Source organism: Babylonia areolata, chromosome 23 (assembly GCF_041734735.1).
Source record: "Babylonia areolata isolate BAREFJ2019XMU chromosome 23, ASM4173473v1, whole genome shotgun sequence".
NCBI lineage: Eukaryota > Metazoa > Mollusca > Gastropoda > Neogastropoda > Buccinidae > Babylonia > Babylonia areolata.
Genome location: NC_134898.1, coordinates 33,249,936 through 33,273,248, shown reverse-complemented (window position 1 = coordinate 33,273,248; position 23,313 = coordinate 33,249,936). Strand labels below are relative to the sequence as shown.

The window sequence follows — 23,313 nt, the reverse complement described above, 5'->3', positions numbered from 1 at the left end:
AGTTACAAAGAATGCCCCCCACCCCCTTCTTACTATCCCCTGACTGTTACAAAGAATGGCCTCCCCCCCTTCTTACCACCGCCTGACAGTTACAAAGAATGCCCCCCGCCCCCTTCTTACTATCCCCTGACAGTTACAAAGAATACCCCCCACCCCCTTCTTACTATCCCCTGACAGTTACAAAGAATGCCCTCTTCCCCTTCTTACCTCCCCCTGGCAGTTACAATGCCACCACCCCCTTTTACCGCCCCCTGACAGTTACAAAGAATGCCCCCCCACCCCATTCTTACTATCCCCTGACAGTTACAAAGAATGCCCCCCACCCTCTTCTTACTATCCCCTGACAGTTACAAAGAATGCCCTCCACCCCCTTCTTACCATCCCAACAGTTACAAAGAATGCCCCTCACCCCCTTCTTACCATCCCAACAGTTACAAAGAATGCCCCTCACCCCCTTCTTACCATCCCAACAGTTACAAAGAATGCCCCTCACCCCTTCTTACCAACCCCCTGACAGTTACAAAGAATGTCCCTCCCCCCTTCTTACCACCCCTTGACAGTTACAAAGAATGCCTCCACCCCCTTCTTACCAACCCCCTGACAGTTACAAAGAATGTCCCTCCCCCCTTCTTACCACCCCTTGACAGTTACAAAGAATGCCTCCACCCCCTTCTTACCAACCCCCTGACAGTTACAAAGAATGTCCCTCCCCCCTTCTTACCAACCCCCTGACAGTTACAAAGAATGTCCCTCCCCCCTTCTTACCACCCCTTGACAGTTACAAAGAATGTCCCTCCCCCCTTCTTACCAACCCCCTGACAGTTACAAAGAATGCCCCCCCCCCCTTCTTACCACCCCCTGACAGTTACAAAGAATGCCCCCCACCCCCTTCCTACCATCCTTTGACAGTTACTAAGAATGCCCCCCACCCCCTTCTTACCACCGCTTGACAGTTACAAAGAATGCCCCCACCCCCTTCTTACCACCCCCTGGCAGTTACAAAGAATGCCCTACCTCACGCCCCCCCTTTTTTACCACCCCATGACAGTTACAAAGAATGCCCTCTCCACACTCCCTTTCCTCCCAGCCACATGTCCTTGCTATCCCCAGACCAGCGCAACAAGAACTTCCTTAACACATTTTTTTTTTTAGTTCAGATTCCCCATCCCTTCAGTTTTTTTCTTTTTCTCAAACTGCCCAGCAATCCGGTTTTTTTTTTTTTCATTCTTCGATTTCACTGCTCAGTCTCTTATCAGATGTGCATCAGATTGAACACAGTCTGTAATGTTTACAAACATGATCTCCTGACATACTCCCTTGCCACACACTGTTTGAGAACTATGACAATCCAACACATGATGTGATAAAAGTGTGAACACGTTGCACTGAAAAAAACAAAAAGAACAAAAAACACCACTACCACCCACAAGAAAAGCAACCAGATAATGGCAGGTGTGGTCACTCACCCTGGGGAGGTCAGGTCAACAACCACCAAGTCGTTCTGCAATAACACTACGATGGCGTAAGGATCCTGCAGATCTGAAACACAGCACCACAACTGTAAGAACTGACAAATGGTGACGTTACTCCACATCAACACAGTGCCATGCCTGTTAGCACTGACACACTGCGACATCACATCAACACAAAACACAGCACCATGCCTACTAGCACCGACACATGGTGATGTCACTCCACATCAACACACAATACAGCACCATGCCTGTTGCCAAAATTCAAATTACCAATTAAAACTAATGAAAATAACGTAAAAGTACCAGTTCACCAAGGTCTGTTTCAAGTCCACGTAAAATTTTAATCAATTAAAAAAACATCCAAAAGTCTTTCTAAAAATCTAACGACACCAAAAGTATTGAAAATAAAGTAAAAAGACCAGCTGACCCCAGGTATGAATGAGCACCAACCACAACACCAGGTCCTCTCACAGAGCACCACAAAGTCAAGACCAGTTCCACCCAGGTCTGTTCCAGTCCACATAACATCCATATAAAATTAAAACTATAGAAAGGGCATGTTTCAGAACCTTCCAAGGCACCAGGGTGTCTCACAGGGCAGCACACAGTCAAGACCAGCTCCACCCAAGTCTGTTTCAGTCCACATTAAATTCATATCAATGTAAAACTATAGACCATAATACAATCAAAGCACCTACCATGGCTCCAGGGTGTCTCACAGAGCACCACAAAGTCGATGACATTGTGCTCCATCTCAAGCACTGTGGTGCTTTTGCCTGTCATCACAGTGATGCTGGGTGTGCGACCCGCCCGCTCGTACGACATCCCCCCGGAGAATATCACCATGTCCTCTCTGAAACAGACCACCCCATCTTCAGCAACACAACTTCATAGTGTGTACCACAGCAACACACCCTTACAGTGTGTCAAAATGACACCTTTAATGTGCATTGCAACAACACGCCTTTATATTACATCACAACAACACACTTTCATTGAGTCACAACAATACAATTTCATTGTGTGTCACAGGTGGTGTATCACAGCAACACATCTTCATAGTGCATCACAGCAACACACCCAGGTGGTGTATCACAGCAACACATCTTCATAGTGCATCACAGCAACACACCTTGGTGGTGTATCACAGCAACACATCTTCATAGTGCATCACAGCAACACACCTTGGTGGTGTATCACAGCAACAAACCTTGGTGGTGTATCACAGCAACACATCTTCATAGCACATCACAGCAACACACCGGGTGGTGTATCACAGCAACACATCTTCATAGTGTATCTCAGCAACACAACCTGATAGTGCATCACAGCAACACACCTTCATAGTGTATCTCAGCAACACACCTTCATCTTGTATCACAGCAACACACCATCTTGTATCTCAGCAACACACCTTCATAGTGCATCACACTCACAGCAACACACCTTCATAGTGTATCAGTATCAGTATCAGTAGCTCAAGGAGCCGTTCGGTCAAATCCATATACGCTACACCACATCTGCCAAGCAGATGCCTGACCAGCAGCGTAACCCAACGCGCTTAGTCAGGCCTTGAGAAAAAAAAAGTGTACAACAGAAACACACATTCATCTTTTATCACAGCAACACACCTTCATAGTGTATCTCAGCAACACAACTTGATAGTGCATCACAGCAACACATCTTCATAGTGTATCACAGCAACACACCTTCATCTTGTATCACAACAACACACCTTCATTGTGCATCACAGCAACACACTTTCAAAGTACACCACAGCGACACATCTTGGTGGTGTATCACAACAACACACCTTCACAGTGTATCATAGCAACACATTTTGGTGGTGTATCACAGCAACACACTTTCAAAGTGCACCACAGCAACACACCTTCAGTGTATCAAAGCATCACACCTGCACAGTGCATCACAGCATCACACCTTTATAGTGCATCACAGCAACACACTTGCACTGTGCACCACATTAACACACATTCACAGTGTATTAGAGCAGCACACCTTCACAGTGTATCACACATTTATAGTGCATCACAGCAACACACTTTCACAGTGTATCACAGCAACACACCTGCACAGTGTATCACAGCATCACACATTTGTAGCGCATCACAGCAACACACCTTCACAGTGTATTACAGAAACACACCTTCATAGTGTATCACAGCAACACATCTTCATAGTGTATCACAGCAACACACCTTCAGAGTGTATCACAGCAACACACCTTCATAGTGTATTACAGCAACACACCTTCACAGTGTATTACAGCAACACACCTTCATAGTGTATTACAGCAACACACCTTCATAGTGTATTACAGCAACACACCTTCACAGTGTGTGACAGCAACACACCTTCACAGTGTGTGACAGCAATACACCTTCAGAGTATCACAGCAACACACCTTCATAGTGTATTCAGCAACACACCTTCACAGTGTATCACAGCAACACACCTTCAGAGTATCACAGCAACACACCTTCATAGTGTATTCAGCAACACACCTTCACAGTGTATCACAGCAACACACCTTCAGAGTATCACAGCAACACACCTTCACAGTGTATTACAGCAACACACCTTCAGAGTATCACAGCAACACACCTTCACAGTGTATCACAGCAACACACCTTCACAGTGTATCACAGCAACACACCTTCAGAGTATCACAGCAACACACCTTCACAGTGTATCACAGCAACACACCTTCAGAGTATCACAGCAACACACCTTCACAGTGTATTACAGCAACACACCTTCATAGTGTAACACACCTTCACAGTGTAACACACCTTCACAGTGTATCACAGCAACACACCTTCACTGTGTATCACAGCAACACACCTTCACTGTGTATCACAGCAACACACCATAGCACATCATTGAAACACACCTTCACAGTGTATTACAGCAACACACCTTCACAGTGTACATTGCATCACATCTTGGTGGTGAATCACAACACCACACTTTCACAGTGCATCACAATAACACACCTTCACAGTGTATCACAGCAACGCACCTTTGTGGTATATCACAGCAACACACCTTTTTTGTGCATCACAGCAACACACCTTTACAGTGCATCACAGCAATATGCCTTCACAGTGCATCACAGCAACACACCTTTGTAGTGCATCACAGCAACACACCTTTGTAGTGCATCACAGCAACACACCTTTGTAGTGCATCACAGCAACACACCTTTGCAGTGCACCACAGCAACACACCTTTGTAGTGCATCACAGCAACACACCTTTGCAGTGCACCACAGCAACACACCTTTGTAGTGCATTACAGCAACACACCTTTGTAGTGCATCACAGCAACACACCTTTGTAGTGCATCACAGCAACACACCTTTGCAGTGCATCACAGCAACACACCTTTGTAGTGCATCACAGCAACACACCTTTGCAGTGCACCACAGCAGCACACCTTTGTAGTGCATTACAGCAACACACTTTCACAGTGTATTACAGCAACATACCTTCACAATGTATCACAGCAACACACCTTCGCAGTGTATTACAGCAAAACACCTTCATAGTGTATCACAGCAATACACCTTCACAGTGTATCACAGCAACACACCTTCATAATATCACAGCATCACACCTTAACAGTGTGTCACAGGAACACATCTTCACAGTGTATCAAAGCATCACACATTCACAGTGTGTCACAGCAACACATCTTCAAAAAGTACCACAGCAACACACCTTCAAAGTGTATCACAACACACTTTCATAGTGTGTCACTATCAACACATCTTCAGTGTTCCACAACACACCTTCAAAGTGTGTCCCAGCAACACAACTTCAGTGTACCACAACAACACACATTCATAGTGTGTCACAGCAACACACCTTCACAGTGTATCACAGGAACACACCTTCATGGTATACCACAGCAACACAACTTGGTGGTGTATCACAGTAACACACCATGGTGCATCATAGCAACACATCTTCAGTGTACCACAGTAACACAACTTTATTTCGCATGCAACTCTTTTCCAGGTCATTTAATCTCTTAACTGCTGCTGTCATCCCACTGCGATAAGAAGACCAAGTTTACAGATAAGGATGTCTTTTTTTGTCTTTTTTACGTGGGATTTCTTCCTCTTGGAACAGCATCACTTTAGTTCAGCAAAATCAATGACAACAATGATAAGTACAACGACAACAAACAAAAAAAGCAGTAGTTCCACTTCAAATCTCATGCCACATGAACTCATTTCACCAAGTTCAGAAGTCAAGAGGTCAAGATCTATTTTCCTTCCCACCAAATTCATGTGAACGGCAAACAAACTTACCCATTCCGAACAGTCTTCCAGGCCACTTTTGTGATGGGTTTGCACGGGTCAGGCTTTCCTTCAGCATTGAGGCGGGCTGTTCAGGTGAAAAAAGAAAAAAACAACAAAAAACACACTCATGCGTAACATGTTCCAATACGACACAAAAAGAAAAAGAAAAAAAAAAAAAATCTGCACTTTTTCACTCTTCCATAACTGGTCATCTCTAAATGTTTGCTTTCCTCGGTTACTGCTGCTCCACTTTTGTGGGACAACCTGTCCCCCTTTTTCCTTCTGGCCCACCGCTTTTGCGGGTGGATCAGTACAGGCCAAATGTGCTTACAGTAAGCGCCACAGACAAGGCGCATTGACATATACTAAAAACACTTTGTCCCCTTCCCATGGGAAAGTAGCCATGGCTTTTTCTGTGTTTAAATAGTATTTTCACCATGCATAGTAGGAAGCGTTTCCGTCTCACTTAAAACTGTGTGCAATTGAAGAGGAAGGTGTTTTCTGACAAGAATTCTCATGTCTGATTTTGATCCGGTTGAACTGACTGAAGATGAGAGGGCTGACTTCCAAGCGATTACCAAACAGTAGAATGACAGTGACAGCTTGCTGCAATCAGTAAGATTGCTTTGAGATGCACCTTTATGTGACAAGGATGTGAGCATCAGTGACAATCACACCACAGCACCTGTACAAGACGGGAAGTGTTGGAACATAATGTATTTTTGCTGCTGCTGTGCGAACATCACACAGATCGTTTGACAACAAGCTGCACTAAAACAGACTTGAACAGAGTTGGACTGTATGTTGCATTGTCTGGTTACAATTTACAATGCTGACACAGTGACATTAATTTGTGGTTGGATACATCATTCCATACGTGATAGTGACATTACATTGTGACCAATCTGTGAGTACAGGCATGTTTTCTGTCTCACTGTACATATTGCTGTCTGCATGCCTGCACTGTTGCCTTTGTTTACTTGTAACACAGTAATTGTCACCCGTCACTTCTCACTTTGCTACACCAGATGCACACAAGTTCATTCACTCAAGTTAGTCAAAGAGCTTCATCAATTCCATACATACTGGTATGTTACATGTCATGTTCGTTGTTCTGTAATACAATGTAGAACCAAGATAAACAAGTACCTATTTCACGTTTTTCTTCACTCTAGAAACCCAAGGAATGAGGGCAAATGGCAGATAAGAGCCATTTTCAGAGTGATAAACTACCAGCCCACTAAAGCGGCAGGCAGGAATGAAAAAAAACAACATGAGTTTGATTAGATAAACCAGGTTCTCTTTGGGTTTTTAGTGCTAGTTCTTTACTGCAATGTCTTCATCAACCATTAGCACTGTGGAAGATATAAAGATATCAGCTTTCGGAGAGCTTAACACTCATTTGTACAACAGCAAGTAATGCTCTTGCTGGCATGTATGAGAAGAAAACAGCATTGAATAGAATGATACATTTAATGTTGCTTGTAAAAATTCCTTGAACAGTTGTTAAGACTTCTTGTTCAAAGTAGGTTGCTGTGACACAACTATCTCAGCCGACTTCTTGTTCAAAGTAGGTTGCTGTGACACAACTATCTACAGTTGTCCTCTGTCAAGATTTTCACATGAAAGAACAAACAGGCTTTGTATACATGTGTACTATTTTCAGGAGTGCTGTGACACTTGTGTTGATGTTCTGAATTCCTACACCCATTTCCACTTCCCTGTTACATTCCAATCTGAGCTGCACACAGTATATCAACTATCAAGGTGAGGAAACCATTTTAGAGGCACTATAGCAGAACAGTTAAAGCGCTGAACTTCTGATCCAGCATTCACCAGTGATCAGAGGATTCAAAGTCCCATTTCAGCATGGTGTTGTGTCCTTGGAAAAATCACTGTACTATGATTTTCCTCCCATTTGAGTTTTAATGTAGTTCATGCAGCTGCCTCCTCCTTTTTTCTTCTCCTGTTTTTTATAGCACATGCTGTATAAATAATATACACATGTAAATGGTTCTTTTAAACTAAAACAAGAAACAACACATGCACACATACACACACATACACTCAAACACACACATTGACAGTTACACACACACACACACACACACACACACTCACAACCTCACACACACCCCACAAACACACCCACCCACCCACTCCCACACACTGACCGTGAGGCAGCAGGACATTTGCCGATTTGTGTGGGGCCTTGACATTCCAGGTGGTCAGGCTGCCATCAGAATGACAACACATGAACTGTTTGCCTTCCTGGTGCCATGAAATCGCCCTCAATGCCTGCACAACACATACACACACAACACATGAACTGTTTGCCTTCCTGGTGCCATGAAATCGCCCTCAATGCCTGCACAACACATACACACACAACACATGAACTGTTTGCCTTCCTGGTGCCATGAAATTGCCCTCAATGCCTGCACAACACATACACACACAACAAATGAACTGTTTGCCTTCCTGGTGCCATGAAACTGCCCTCAATGCCTGTACAACACACACACACTTAACTTTTACTGCTACTTTGCTTTGTAACATGTAAATGAAGACCACATTGTGTAAAACTAAGAAGTCTGTGGCAAAACTGAAATACAGCAAAAAGGAGGAGTTTGTATTTTACTCCATGTTTGGAGATACATACGCAGATCAGAAAACTGATTCAAGTTGCTATAAACTGTTTGTTCAACACAAACACACACACACACACACTTTTGCTGTCTAGGACTGGAAGTAAAGTTGCCAAAATATGTGTGTGCGTTTGTGTGTGTGTGCGTGCAAGTGTATGCATATCTGTCTAATTCTAACATGCCACAGACATTACATTATGGATCAATATGTTAAAAGTTTTGGAGTGGAAATTTTTTTAAAAAGGAAATGCACATCACAAGAATCACTCCTTTTGTGTGCCAGATACTGATCTCTTGACTGCAAACTTTTGCAATTCTTAAAATGTTAAAAACAAAAAATTTTTTTTTTTTTTAAACAAAAAAAAACAAAACAAAAACACTCCAATAAATGCTTTGATATGATCTGACCAATAGTCATCTCAAACAAGCGTGTCTGAAATGTCAATGTTATCATTCCGTCAACCCTTTTGGGAGAACAGGGAACACAATTTGCACTGAAGTTTGAACTGACACGATTGAATAACATTGGGTGTCATATTCTCAAACTTTCATTGCCTATTTTATATATATATTTTTTTTTTTTTTTTTTTTTGGGGGGGGGGTATGATTTTGAAAAGTACTTTCATATTTAAACAAAACAAATTATCACAGACACACACAGATACACACAAACACTAACATTATATCTGTTGTTCAATGTGTACTGCAAATTTTTATGTCTTCTTTCTATGTGCTCTCTTTCTTTGTGCGCTCAAGGTCTGACAGTCCTTCCTCTTCACAACAAGCACTATACTAACACACACTTGTACAAGCATGCACACACACACACACACACATGAAGTACATGCACACACTCGTATAGACATGCATACACACACACAAGCCCCCCCAACCCCACCCCACACCAAAACACAGCCCTGACAAAAGACCTAAACAAGCTCCAATCAAACAACAACACAAATCACCTCACATAGGACACACACACACACACACACTAATATCACTTAAAGTGGAAGACGTTAAACTGAAGACTACTACTACTACTACTACTACTACACACACGCACACACACACACACACAAACCTATCATAAAGAAACATCTGAAGACAAACAGACACTGAGACAGGGGAAAAAATACAGAAGAGGACAGGAACAAAAACAACCCCTCCTCATCCACAACAACACATTCCTTGTCCTAACAATCCCCCCCCACCCCCCACCTCGAAACCCACCCCTCATCCCCAACATACCCACCCTCCCTAGTTTCTTTCTCAACTGTCTTGCCTTGCCAATCACTCAAGGCCATCAGGCTGTCTGAAGGTGCTTCCATCACAGCTATAAAAGGACACCCCATCAGACAGCTGATGTGGCAATTGATCCCCTCCTTCCACCATCCCCACCATTCCCCAATCCCTCTCTCTCTCTCTCTCTGCCCCCCCCCCCCCCTCCACAAGCACACCACCACCACCCCCAAACACACACACATACCCACACTCCATCCACCTTCCCCTCCTCTCCCATCCAGCTGTGGCAAAGCAAGCTAGGAGGAGGACAAACTGACTGAGTGCACTTTGGGGAGTGACTGGGGGATGGTGGGGGGTGATAATCAATAGACAAAGCCCCCCCCCCCCCCCCCCCCCCCCTCCTTGTTTCCTAACACCACTGGGCCTGCAGCACTGGTGGTGGTCTCCCCCTGTCTGTGTCCCCATTGCGCCCTGCCCCCCCCCCCCCCCCCCCACCCCCCCACCCCTTTCCCCCTCCTGCCAACACTGGTGGTGTGAAGTCAATGGAAGAGGGGCTGATGATGACAGGGTGGGTGAGGAGGACAGGGGTATGTAAATCCATCTTCCCCTTGTTTTCTCCCCCCCCCCCCCCCCTTTTTCTTGTCTAGTCTTCATGATGGTGGTGGTGCTGGGGCGGGGCTAAGGGGGTGGGGAGAAGGTGGATGGTGGTTGATGGGAGGGGTGAGAGGTTTAGGGGGTGGGGTGTGTGTGTGTGTGTGTGTGTGTGTGTGTGTGTGTGTGTGTGATTTCTTTTAAAAACTGTTACCAATTCAGATGACTTTAACTTGAAACCATTCTACCCAACAGACAGGGTGTTCACAAACTTCTGAGGATGTCCTAGCCTCATCCCTGCTGCATGCTTTGTTAAGGAAATGTGAAGGCATTGTCAGCCATCCTTTAAAAAGGAAACTAGTCATTTACAATTCAGTCTCTTATGAAGGACTATTACTGAAATTAGGAGGCATGATTGCACTGGCTCTTAGTGCTGCAGCCTTAGGGGCTAGTCGGCCTTGGGAACTATCCCAACGCTGTCCAAAAACCCTCTTGGCAGAGTGAGTGGGGATTAACTTGGGCAAGACACTCTCCATAACAATCAAATTCTAGACCAGACAGTCAAGACTGCAGATGCCTCCTCTGCTGTTCTGGTGGTCATAGTCAGACATGACTGACTATCATACATCTGATAAAAGAGAAAAATAAATCTAAAGACATCTGCAAAAATATGACAGTCCTCATACCTACCAGTTTAGAAGAGACAGAGAGAGAGAGAGAGAGAGAGAAGAGAGGAAGAGAGAGAATGAGAGAGAGAGGGGGAGAGAGAGAGACTGAGACAGAGCGTGTGCTTGTGTTTGTGTGTGTGTGTGTGAGTGCACATATGTTGTTTATGGTACAAAATGTACAACTACAATGTCCCTCCAATGAATGTTCACCAACAGAGAACATCAATCTCTCATGGTCTTTTCTCTTTGTCACAAGTTTTCTTTCCTTCCCAAACAACATAGTTCAGGTGATGTACAGTTAACAGAACACTCAACTGAAGTAACCATAACTAGCAGGGGAAATGGGGAGTGCTTCCAATAACACTGCAGGAAAGTAAAGTGTGTAGAAATCCAAAATCTCTGCTGCGGTGCTCCATTGACGCAGACAAAACCTGAAGCTCACAGCCCAGATGGGTGCAGTAGGGCAAACATCGCAAACATTGGTCAAGTTATAAATAGAAAATGGTTCCGCCAAAATGACAACAAGTCGCCTTTCTGGAATCCAAGCCAGACACTGATCAATAGCTAAATTTTTTTTTTTTTGAGTTCCACTATTGTTGGCAACACAAAATGCTCTGCTGTCAGAAAACCTTTCTCCACAGACCTGTCTGTCACAGCCTCCACTGAACAACATGAAGCACAAATGTCAAACGTGCATCCCCTTCCACAGGATCCACTGACTCATTGTAAAACAAAACTCTTCTACCCTCCCCTCTCCCCCACCCCAGAACATCAATTTCTGAAAGGCCCCCCTCATCTCTGAACCCACCCCATTTCCAAATTACAGCTGAATCCTTGAGGCCAAGGAAGAAACAAAAAAATCAAAACCAGACCACAATCCATTACAAAGTCAACTCACTCACATAAAAACAGACCACAACCATTAGCCTCAGTGGTTGAAAAAAAAAAAGAAAGAAAAAAAAAGTCTTTTAAAGAGCCAGTCAGAATACCAAGACCTTGCAGTGAATCACTAAATGGGATGACATACATTTGCCAAAAACCATTCAACTGACTGGCTCTGCTACGATCCATCACCATAAAACACCAAAGTGGTTTCATGTTGGTTGTGTTCTGCAGACTCCCAACAAGCAACCGAGGGCAGCAGAATCACAGACCTTTTGGACACGCAGTGAGGGAAACACTGTTCACACACCTGAACACTAAACATCATGGCTAAAACATCTGACAGCCTTAAAATACCTCTTCATCAAACGGACTATAAAAAGAGTAGTCGTAGACAGGTTTGGTTTCTGTCCTTCCTCAACACAAGAACTAATGCAAGCCCGAAAGTACTAAGTGCAACTATCATTCAACACAAAAAGGAACTTTACTTTGATTTTCCTCTCCACTTTTGTATGAATGGGTACCTGGCTTTGGTTGGAGGAGGTTAGATGGGTGAAAGGAGAAATGGGCAAAGCATTCCCAAGCTGTGCCCTAGACACTGGGGACACAAATTCACTGACCCAGTGGCTGCAAAAGGCCATCGGGCCATTAACCTTTCAATGATTCAACAAATCAAGACAAAAATGTTATCATCATGACCTTAAGTGTTTGGTTTCACACATTTCGAATCAAATGTTAAAATTCTTCTCTCAACATCAAAGTCTCACACATGAATGCGGATAATCTCTCTCTCCCTCTCTCTCTCTCTCTCTGTGCATCCTGAGGCTTGTGTCCATTATGAACAGAATGTGCTGCCACTTGTCATTAAGAAAAAATTATTTCAATACATCTCCTTTTCTTTGAATATTTAGACAACTACATGTGTCTTATGAGCTAACACTGTTAAGTTTATTAATACATAAGGTGTTCATAGATGTATCAATATGAAGTGGATTGTAACTTTTCAAATTTCAAGTTACTTCAATACATACACGTCTTTCAAATGAATATTTCACATTTGTTTTTAACATGAACAATACGACCACATGTGAATTTCTCTGGGGATAAGAAAGACCTGATGTGACTTCTTTCAAATAGGGATAAGGGGAGACACTGGGCACATTTTAGTGTTGGCTAGTTTTTCACAAATTCAAAATTTCTTTGTAAGCTCTGGGTCTGTGAATTCCGGAGTTATTTAAAAAAAAAAAAAAAAAAAAAAAAAAAAAAAAAAAAAAAACCCGAACTACAACAACAAAAAACAAAAACATTATTTCCCAAGGGAAAGAAATCAGACACTGACTGAAAGTTCTTGTTTGATAAACAACAATATCAATTCCACTTTGACAGGAACAAAAATTTTCATTACAGTTTTTCATCACAGATACTTATCAGTGTGTTGAGAGCAGTTTCTGAGAAAATATCATTATCACATCAGTATGGTGGTTTCACACACACTCTCTCTCTCTTAAAATGTAAAATCTACTGATTTTTTTTTAGTTTTTGGTTTTGTTTTGTTTTGATGTTTTGTTTTTCTGGTTGGGATGGGGGGTGCAAACTGAGGAAAGAGGGAGGGGGAAGGGAGTGATTTGATGAGGGTGGGGCGGCGAAGGGGAGGAGGTAGACTTTTGTCCGAAATCACAATTGTGGATAAACATCAAACAAAAGAAGACATGGAACACACACATACACACTGTCAGACACACTCTCCACCCTCCCCCCTTCACAGAGAGAAAGAGAAATCTTGCCTGCACCCCAAGTCCAAACAGCGATCTCCACAGCTTCAGACTGAGATTGCGCAGACCATGACAGAGAACTAGCACATACACACACATAACACCTTATCTCGTCATGTGGCTTCTACCTGACTCATCACAAAACATGACAATATTATTCAGTGGAGCGGTGCCTGGTGGTAATGCCACCAATTCGGAAGCCAGTGTCCGATGATTCAAGTCCCATATATGGACCGAGATTTCTCTAACTCGCTCCCCCCCCAACCCCCACCACCAACCACCCCTTCAACTAGACCCTGAGTGGTGGTCTGGGTGTTAGTCTTTCGGATGAGATGATAAACTGAGGTCACATGTGTAGCATGCACTCAGCACATATGAAAGAACAAACGGCAACAAAAGGGTTGTCCCTGGCAAAATCCTAGGTTGTCTCTGGCAAAATCTTTTTAAAATCTTTGATAGTAAAGCAAATACACTTGCAGATTTTTTTTTTTTAAGCATGGGTGGTACTGCACTGTGGCAACACTCTCTCTCTCTGTGGAGAGTAGGCCAGATTTCACACAGTGAAATAATCTATTGTGATAAAAAGAAATACAAGCTGCTGTTCACGTCCACAACTTCAGTCCTTGAATCAGACAGCTCCAAAACATAAAATATGTAACCCAGCATGCTTCTATGCATGAAACTGCTCCTCAAAGAAAGCTATCAGTCCTTCATTTGGTCATTTTACTTGATTTTCTTCCCTTATCTGAAACAGATGTTCTGTTGATGTTCAGAGAGTGGCTGAAATTGGTGTACACATTGTGCAAGCAACACACACACACACACACAAGATGAGACTGAGGTTCCCGGCATTTGCACAGTAAATCCAGCAGCATTTTTTTCTTTTTTTTTTTCTTTTTTTTTGTACAGTGTCCAAGTAATCAGCAATCAAGCAGCTTGTTTTTTAAGTCCCAGTAATCAGCTCTCGTCGCTAATGAGGAAAAACTTTTGTTTGTCAACCTTAACTGATCAATTAGACTAACAATGTTTGTTTTTTGTTTTATAAACAAATAAATGAATCAGGGTAAGAAGAATGATGGGGACCAGGGAATAATATTGAGGTGTGGAAGGCAGAGCGGACGAGGAGGGGGACAGTGACAATCAATAGACAACTGTCTGTATGTGTGTGTGTGTGTGTGTGTGTTTACAATCCATCCACAATACCTCTTATTTTGTGTGTTTACAAATTAATCCATAAAACCTGCATGTAAGTCTCACATATGTCGGTCGTAGTGTGCGTGTGTGTGTGTGTGTGTTGTTTGTGGAGGTGAATGTGTGTGTGTGTGTGTGTGTTGTTTGTGGAGGTGAATGTGTGTGTGTATCTGTGTGTATGACTGTGAGTACATGTGTGTATGTGCATATATGTGTGTGAGAGGGGGGGGAGGGGAGGTGAGAAGGAGAGAGAGAGAGAGAGAGAGAGAGAGAGAGAGAGAGAATGCTGCTTAAGTCCTAAACAAAGTAACAATTAATCTATAAACAAAATAACAATTAATCCGTATCACCAGCATGTAAGTCTCACATGTGTTTGTCGAAATGTGTGTGTGTGTGTGTGTGTGCGCGCGCGAGTGGAGTTGGGTGTGTAGGTGTGTGTATGACTGTGTATGTGTATACGTGTTATGTGTGTGTGTGTGTTTGAGTGTGTATATGTGTGCATGCATGTGTGCACAAGTGTGTGAAGTTATATAATAATTTACTTTTCATCAAGCATGTCATAAAAACTGGGACACCAATCAGTTTCTGGACCATAATTAAGTTGCACCTACACAGGAATAAATCATGGGGGTGCAAAATCGAATTACTCAATTAAAAAAAAAAAAAAAAAAAAAAAAAAAAATCATGTGTCTAAATTCATTGTGAAATGGGAATAACTACAAATCTCAGCTTTTTTTTTTTTTTTTTTTTTAGCTTTGTATTTGAAATAAATTATCTATAAAATTAAACTAAATTAAAAAAAAAAATGTGGAGGTTGGAGAAATTAAAGGGGATGGTATGTCACCACTCACCTCTGGAGAGTTGTAGCGGTACTCAGCAAATTTATTCCTCAGATCCCACATGACAATGGCACCAGACTCAAAGCCAATCAAAAGCTGGAACAAAGTCAACAACATACCAAACATCACCACACTGCACTTACACAACATGTCCACCAAAATAAGTTATTTGATTTGTGTGTGTGTGTGTGTGTGTGTGTGTGTGTGTGTGTGATAAATCAAGCTGCTTTGTTTAATATCATAACTTTCATGTTCTGAGTAAGTTTCATGTGCTTTAGTTCAACCCATGTTGTGTGGACACATGGTGTTCGAATGTGTTTGTGTGTGTGTGTGTGTGTGTGTGTGTGTGTGTGTGTGTGTGTGTCTTGTTTCCTGTCAAAAATATGTTGAGAGTGAAAAGTGTGTGGGGTACACACACACACACACACAAACACACACATACACACACACACTGGGCTGTGGGTACTTCAGTACTCCTGATCTGGAGTGAATCATGTTTTGCTGGTGTTTTTCATTCAAGGCACACTTGCTGAGATAAAAAATTTGATTTCACTGAAATATTTCATTTTCAGTTCCAAGCAAAGTGTAATGTTTGGCCAAAGTGTTTGCTGGATCAAAATAAAGACCAAAGAAGAAATTTAACTCATCCGAATGAGATGATAAACCAAGGTCTCGTGTGCTGCATGCACTTAGCATACGAAAAAGAACCCACGGCAACAAAAGGGTTGTCCCTGGCAAAACTCTGTAGAAAAATATACTTCGACAGGAAAACATAAAAAAACTGCAGGCAGGAAAAAGTACAAAAAAATGGGTGGTGCTCTCAGTGTAGCGACGCACTCTCCCTAGGGAGGGCAGCCCAAATTTCACACAGAGATATCTGTTGTGACAAAAAGAGTAATACAATACAATAATACTATACAATACAACAGGCCAGTCATCATCAGGATGGATGACGTCAAGAAGGCGGCAGTAATTTTCTTCCAATTTTGTCATTAGATACATACAAGCAGTAGCACCACAACAGTCATGGTTGGTAACATCAAATAGTCTACCTGCCCTCCTCTTCTCCTTCCCAATTTTCTCCCCAAATTTACAAAACCTCTTGGGCTTTTCAAAAGGTGTCATTTTCTTGTTTTCTCAAGCAGATTTTTTATTTTTTTTTTTTAGGTTTTTTTCTGGGGGGGGGTTGTTTGTTTTTTTGGGGGGACGGGTAGGCAGAAGCATGGAATCAAGTGCAACTGAACATAATAGATTCTGCCAAAAATGAAAGGGTTGGCAGGTATGACTGCCAGTGAACTGCCTTGTCTTTTCCTTTCTTGGAAAACAGCCAGAAAAGAAATAGATGTCATCTAATGACAGTAATTCACACAAATATCTCAAAAATGTAGGACTGTAAGTTTCAGCACAGCTTTTATTCTTCTATCGAAGTAGCATAGTTTAGAGCGCCAAATCGCAGAAACTATGCTGAAATCATAGGAGTAAACAGGCCCACATCATCATCACCATCATCATCAAAATCCCTTCTTTCTCCTCCATTTTCTATACACAGCTTACTATAAATTCACCTCAACCTGTTTAAATATTACAATCTGTCCTACTCCACTGGGTCTTCTGGATGTTTTGATAGCTCTGCTTTTCCTTGTTTTGGTTTTGACTTTGAACCCTAACACTAACAGAAGCGACAAATCACTTAAGTACAGAAGTTTTTACCTTGTTTGTGTCCACTGGGTTATCACTCAGATGAACCACGGGGCCAGGGTGAGTTTTGCGACATCTGAAACATCCGTTAGTATTCTTCTCATGGGAACAGGTCACACTCATTCACAGTCCTACACAAGATACAGGACACACAACACAAGAATATTTTCATATCTCTAAAAGAGAAATTGTTGACACGTTTTCTGATAAAAAGGTGACATTGAAAACAAATAAGCAAATAAATAAAGTTTTATTGACAGTCTTCTTCACTGACTGATGTCTTCTTACGTTATTATACGCTTCCTTTGGTGTGGCATCCAAACAGTTCAGTATAAATGGAAGAAAGATAACATTGTATTTGTGACGTTCTATCCATGAAAAGTACACAATCCCTTCGTTCCTTTGCAGTTTCACACACACACACAAATTATATTTTGTTTGAGAGTGGGAAGGAGGTGGGGGGGTGGGGGTGGGGTGTTTATTTGTCCTTTAGGATATGTAACTCGCAGTACACAAGTGTCACCAATATCGTAGTAGGGAATCAATACAACACAGAAACACATGGCCTACAATGGACAAACAGCTGGGGCAGACACACCAGCTCGGGAGAGAGAAAGAGAACAAGAGAACAGAGACACAGGAACACAAACAGAGAACGCCAACCACCCAAGGTGCCTGTGGGCTCAAAAACAAAAAATTCACCAGATTACAACACCGTCAGTTTGACATGGAGAATGAACCCTGAACCAGGCGCCCTCTCACCTAAAGGGACCCCCACAGCAGCCCACAACTGCCAAGTCACTAGAAAGAAGACTCCACCTTCCAGGTCTATAACAAGCACATGGGAGAGCGGGGGGGGGGGGGGGGGGGGGGGGGTGAGAGGCTGGCTGGGGGAGGGGGGAGGTGTGTGTAAGGGTGAGTGGAGGGGGCTGGCTTGTCACTGACACTGCTTGACTCTGCACTATCACTTCAAAAAATTGCAAACAAGGAAATAAAGAAAACAAAAAATGAGAAGAAGAAGATAACAATCAGACAGCAAGAAAGGAAAATAATCTGAGAGGAAAGAACAAGTCTCTGAATTATCTCAAGGACACATTGTTTTCAGCAGTCGAAGAAGAGCAGTGGAAGATATTCGCTGAAAACAAGGGAACATTTCAATGGCAGAAATACAATTGAAAAAAACAAAAACAAAAACAAAAAACCAAAAACTTTCATTTCATCCCATGCCCAAACCGGATCATTGTCCAAACAAACAAACTAAAAAAAACCCAGAGATGTGTTGAAAAACAAAATGGTGAGGGGGGTGGGTAGTATGTGTGTGTGCGTGTGTGTGTGTGTGTGTGTGTGTGTGTGTGCGCGCGCGTGCACGAGTGCATGCACAAGTGCGAGTGCATGCACATGTGTGAGTGCATGTGCCTTCATGCACATGTATTATATCCATTATCAATGTTTTTTGGGGGTTTTTTTTTTTGCTGCTCCATCATCTGCACCGTTTCAGTGGCATTACTCCCACGCCACTCGTTTAGATTCCCCCATACATAGCCACACCCGGGTTCGTCCATCACAGTTCCAGCGTCGGCAGTCTGCAGGGAACCATCGATGTTTGGTCACCAGAAGGCCACACACCAGAGGAGACCCTGCACCGCTGTTGAGTCACTTCGGTGGTGTTAAGTGGTGCCTGTTCTGATTTAACGTACTTAGGACACCACCTACTAAGCCCCATACTAACGACAATAATGGCTTTGTCGCGGAGCCAGACTGGGTGAGCATCTCTCCCACAGTAGAGACTGCCACCACGTCCCCCAAACAACAGCACCCCATGAATCTGCCGATACTGAAGACATTGACAGGACTCACTCCAAGCACGGTGTGTAGGGGTATCGAAACTGAGGTCACCATGAGAGCAGGGTATGAAAGGCCACAGACTTTGAAACTGTTTTGTTTACATTGATGATGATGAAAGAAGAGGAGGATGACGATGATGATGTTGCAATGGAGGTCCATTATGGTTTGGGACTGTGTGACAAGGCTGTACTTTACGCTTCCAGTCATAATAATATCCCTGCTTTAACCAGGCCGGAGAGATACACTTGCAGTGTTGGTCAGGTAATTAGAGCAACACACCCAAAGACGCATCTGTGAAGTGGATGACATTTGACTGTGTGGTCCCAGTCTCCACATTTAAGCCCATAGCACACTCAACTCTGGGTAGGATCCGGCCACGAGCGGAAAAACCCACCTCCGCTGGGATTCGAACCCACATCCTGCCAGCCGTCAATCCATGATGCTAACCACTTCGCCACGGCGGCTGGTTACATTATCAATGATTATGTGAGACTGCATGTGTGATGCATGGCTGGCAGGGCGTGTGCCCTTGCACATGTGTTACAGTGTATATATCTGTGTGTGTATGTGCATCCACACAAGCATATGTATACTGACATAGAGAGCTAAAATACATCTGAGTTCCTGTTAACCTAAGACAAAGAGAGAAGAAACAGAGAAAAGACAGAGGCAGACATGGAGAAAGGCGGTAGGTAGGAATGTGAGGAGGGGGGAAGGGGGTAGGAACAAACAGTTTCAGTTTCTCAAGGTGTTACTTTGTTCTGACAAATCCATGTATGCTTCACCTCATCTTCTTGGCAGATGCCTGACAGCAGCATAACCCAGCGTGCTTAGTAAGGCCTTGAGTGCATACGTATTTGTTGTTGCTGTCTTCAGTTTAACGTCTTTCCACCTGGAGTGATATTAGACAATTAGTGCATGTATATTTGCTAACCTATCACAGTGGATTTATTCAACAGGAATTTACCAGAGGACAACAGTTAGGTTGCCACAGTAGTGTTGTTGTTGTTGTTGTTGTGTGTGTGTGTTTTTCCCAGTGCGCCAAGTGCATGCAGCACACAGGATGTCAGTTTTGTCGCCTCATCTGAATGACCAGACGCTCAGTTTGATTTTCCAGTCAAACTCAGAAGAAATGGCAAGAGCGGGAGTCTAACACAGACCCTCACAGACAATGCACTGGGAGATAAATGTCTTAACCATTCTGCCACCTTCCTCCTTGTCAAAAATGACACATCATTTTCAGCAATGCAAGAAGAGCAGCTGGAACAAACAGAGAAATAAGCAGACAGACAGAAGGAGAGGGTTGACAGCCAGGGATGATGATCAGACAGGATAAGGAAGCCACTCAGCACTCACAGTTCAATGGCCTTGTTCCAGTTGATGACGTAGCCCGACAGGACAAAAGACTCAATGTTGACAATGTGCACATTGCCCCGCTCTGTGCCTATGTACAGCCACTTACTTTGGAAAGGCAGGTGACAGTAGGTTATCCTGAGCAACATCAGAAGAAAAAAAAACATTTTGTACACATGGCATTGTTTGTTGGTTTGTTGTTGCGTATCTGTTTTCTTTTCATGCACATATGCATGCTGCATTCAAGCACACAATCACACGCACTCACATACATACCACACAGAGTGATACACACAAACACATGTGCACACACGAAGACAGACACCTGTAAGTGCATCACGCACACGCACACACACACACACACACACATGTATGCACACATGTTGGGCAGGCACGCACACACACACACATGCAGACAGTTTGTACTTTGGCCTCATGATTGATAACTGTCCATTACAACATGTACACACACACACACACAAACACACTCACACACACGTGTGTATACAGACACAGACACACACACACACACACACATATTATATACACACATATATGCAATCATTCAAAAACTCCCAACAGGTCCTTCACAACTCTGTCACTAAGCTGGTCCATGTTTTCTCTCCCACAAACAAAATTAACAACAGATTACCTTTCTCTTAACGACAGATTACCTTTCTCTCTGAAACTTGAGTGAGTGGACAATGTCAGGCTTTTTCTGCCTGTAGTTCCATAAGTGAAGGGTGTCATCAGTACACACTGTGACCAGGGCACCCTGTAGAGCCAACAGTACCATCACATTCTATTTGAAACTAATCATGATAACACAAAATATAACTAAAAATACCATGACATTCTGCTGGAAACTACCGGTAATCAAAAAACACAAAATTGATTTTAAAATACCATCACATTCTGCTGGAAACTAATCATAATAAGATAAAATTATCACACTGATTATATTATCATATTGGAAACTAATCACAGTAACACAAAATCTAATTCAAAATACCATCACATTCTGCTGGAAACTAATCACAATAACATAATAAAATATAAGTTTAAAATACCATCACATTCTACTGGAAACTAATCACATAATATATAAAATCAAGTTTAAATAATTATAATACCATCATATTCTATTGGAAACTAATCACAATAACATAAAATTATCACACTCTACTGGGAACTAATCACAATAACACAAAATTTAATCAAAATTGCCATCATATTCTGCTGGAGAATAATCACAATAACATAATAAAATTAAACTAAAAATACCATCACATTCTGCTGGAAATTAATCAGAATAACATAAAATGAAGTTAAAAATACCATCACATTCTCATTCTGCTGGAAACTAACCACAATAACATAAAATTAAGATAAAAATACATTCAAATTCTTCTGGAAACTAATCACAATAACATAAAATTATATCAAAAATACCATCGCATTCTATTGGAAACTAATCACAATAACACAAAATTATGTTAGAATAAAGAAACTAGATTATATATATATATATATATATATATATATATATATATATATATATAATCAACATGAAAAGTCACTTATAAATAGTTATTCATTTGCAACAAGTGCATGTTTGTTTGTGTGTTGCTGTTTGGGTTTGTTTGTTTTTTTCGTTTGTTTTTGGCTCATGTGTGTATTACCCACAACATGAGTTTATGTAACAACCCCCTCACCACCTCCCTTTTTTTTTTTTCTTAGATCACAAATATTCCTCTGCTACAGAACTATTTCAATCCTTAGTTTCCTGTCCTAATCATTATGAAGTCAAAAACTATGTTTACCATTTATCCACTGTCCACAGCTAAATTATGCAAATCAAATCAAAACTATCTGCTGTCCTTCACGCTTTCATTACTGACCTTGGAAAAGAAAACATTTCTATTCTCCCATTCGCCACTCAATTCCCAAAAAAAATCATTTAATTTGTTTTATTGAAAACAAAAAATAAATGCCTGCAAAATATCTCTGCACTGAGTGAACTTTCCAAAGCAAATTTTATTTTGAAGCAGAGTCTGGTGAAGAAAAAAAAAAGTTCTTTGTTCAACTGATAGAAAAAAACAACAACATTGTTGTACTGAACCAAAGCTGATTGTGGCAATTCTGTGTTTGAAACAACAGGCGCAATATTTGTTGTTTTTTTATGGAGCTGTGCCAGCAGTTCTAGGCATTACTTTGCATTATCTATATTTTCTTTCTTTCTAAGTTTCTATCTGTCTACCTACTGTCTATCTATCTATCTATCTGTCCACACGTATATGTGCATATTATATATATATATATATATCTTCTTATGATAATCCAGGTGAAGAAAAACCCTTCTGTTATTTCAAAATAACTTTGCAAAGACGCATAAATAAATAAACAAATAAATGAAAAAATAAATACATAAATGAATAAACAAATAAGCAGGAAGAAAGAGAGTTTGGAGGACAACTACACATAGAGACTGTAGACAGAGAGACAGAGAAACAGAGAGAGAGAGAGAGGCCCAAGTCATGAAGAGACAGACAAAAGACCAGGCTAGGATCACTCATTCACTGACCTCATTGATGAGGAAGAGGATCTGCAGTATGCCCACCTCTCCATCATGCGTGCTGTGAATGTCCACCCCAGGACGACCTATTCTGGGTCAGGTTAAGGTCAAACCTCTACTGTGGTTTTTCAGAGCTAAATTCAACATACCTCCAATATAAAAACACACACCAAAACATGCATTTTGGGCATAAAACAACAT

General features: G+C 42.1%; 1 protein-coding gene across 1 annotated transcript in view; it reads right to left on the bottom strand.

The window, feature by feature from the left end:
• The window catches only part of LOC143297592 (syntaxin-binding protein 5-like), an 82,537-nt gene that overhangs the window by 37,558 nt on the left and 21,666 nt on the right, over positions 1–23,313 (bottom strand). The window contains exons 3-11 of the mRNA XM_076610000.1: positions 23,122–23,203; positions 21,212–21,312; positions 20,541–20,675; positions 17,352–17,415; positions 15,654–15,737; positions 7,980–8,103; positions 5,815–5,890; positions 2,174–2,328; positions 1,467–1,539 (exon numbers count right to left, since the gene is read on the bottom strand). Coding sequence (XP_076466115.1) covers positions 1,467–1,539; positions 2,174–2,328; positions 5,815–5,890; positions 7,980–8,103; positions 15,654–15,737; positions 17,352–17,415; positions 20,541–20,675; positions 21,212–21,312; positions 23,122–23,203 — 894 coding nt within the window. The remainder of the gene's footprint in view (positions 1–1,466; positions 1,540–2,173; positions 2,329–5,814; positions 5,891–7,979; positions 8,104–15,653; positions 15,738–17,351; positions 17,416–20,540; positions 20,676–21,211; positions 21,313–23,121; positions 23,204–23,313) is intronic.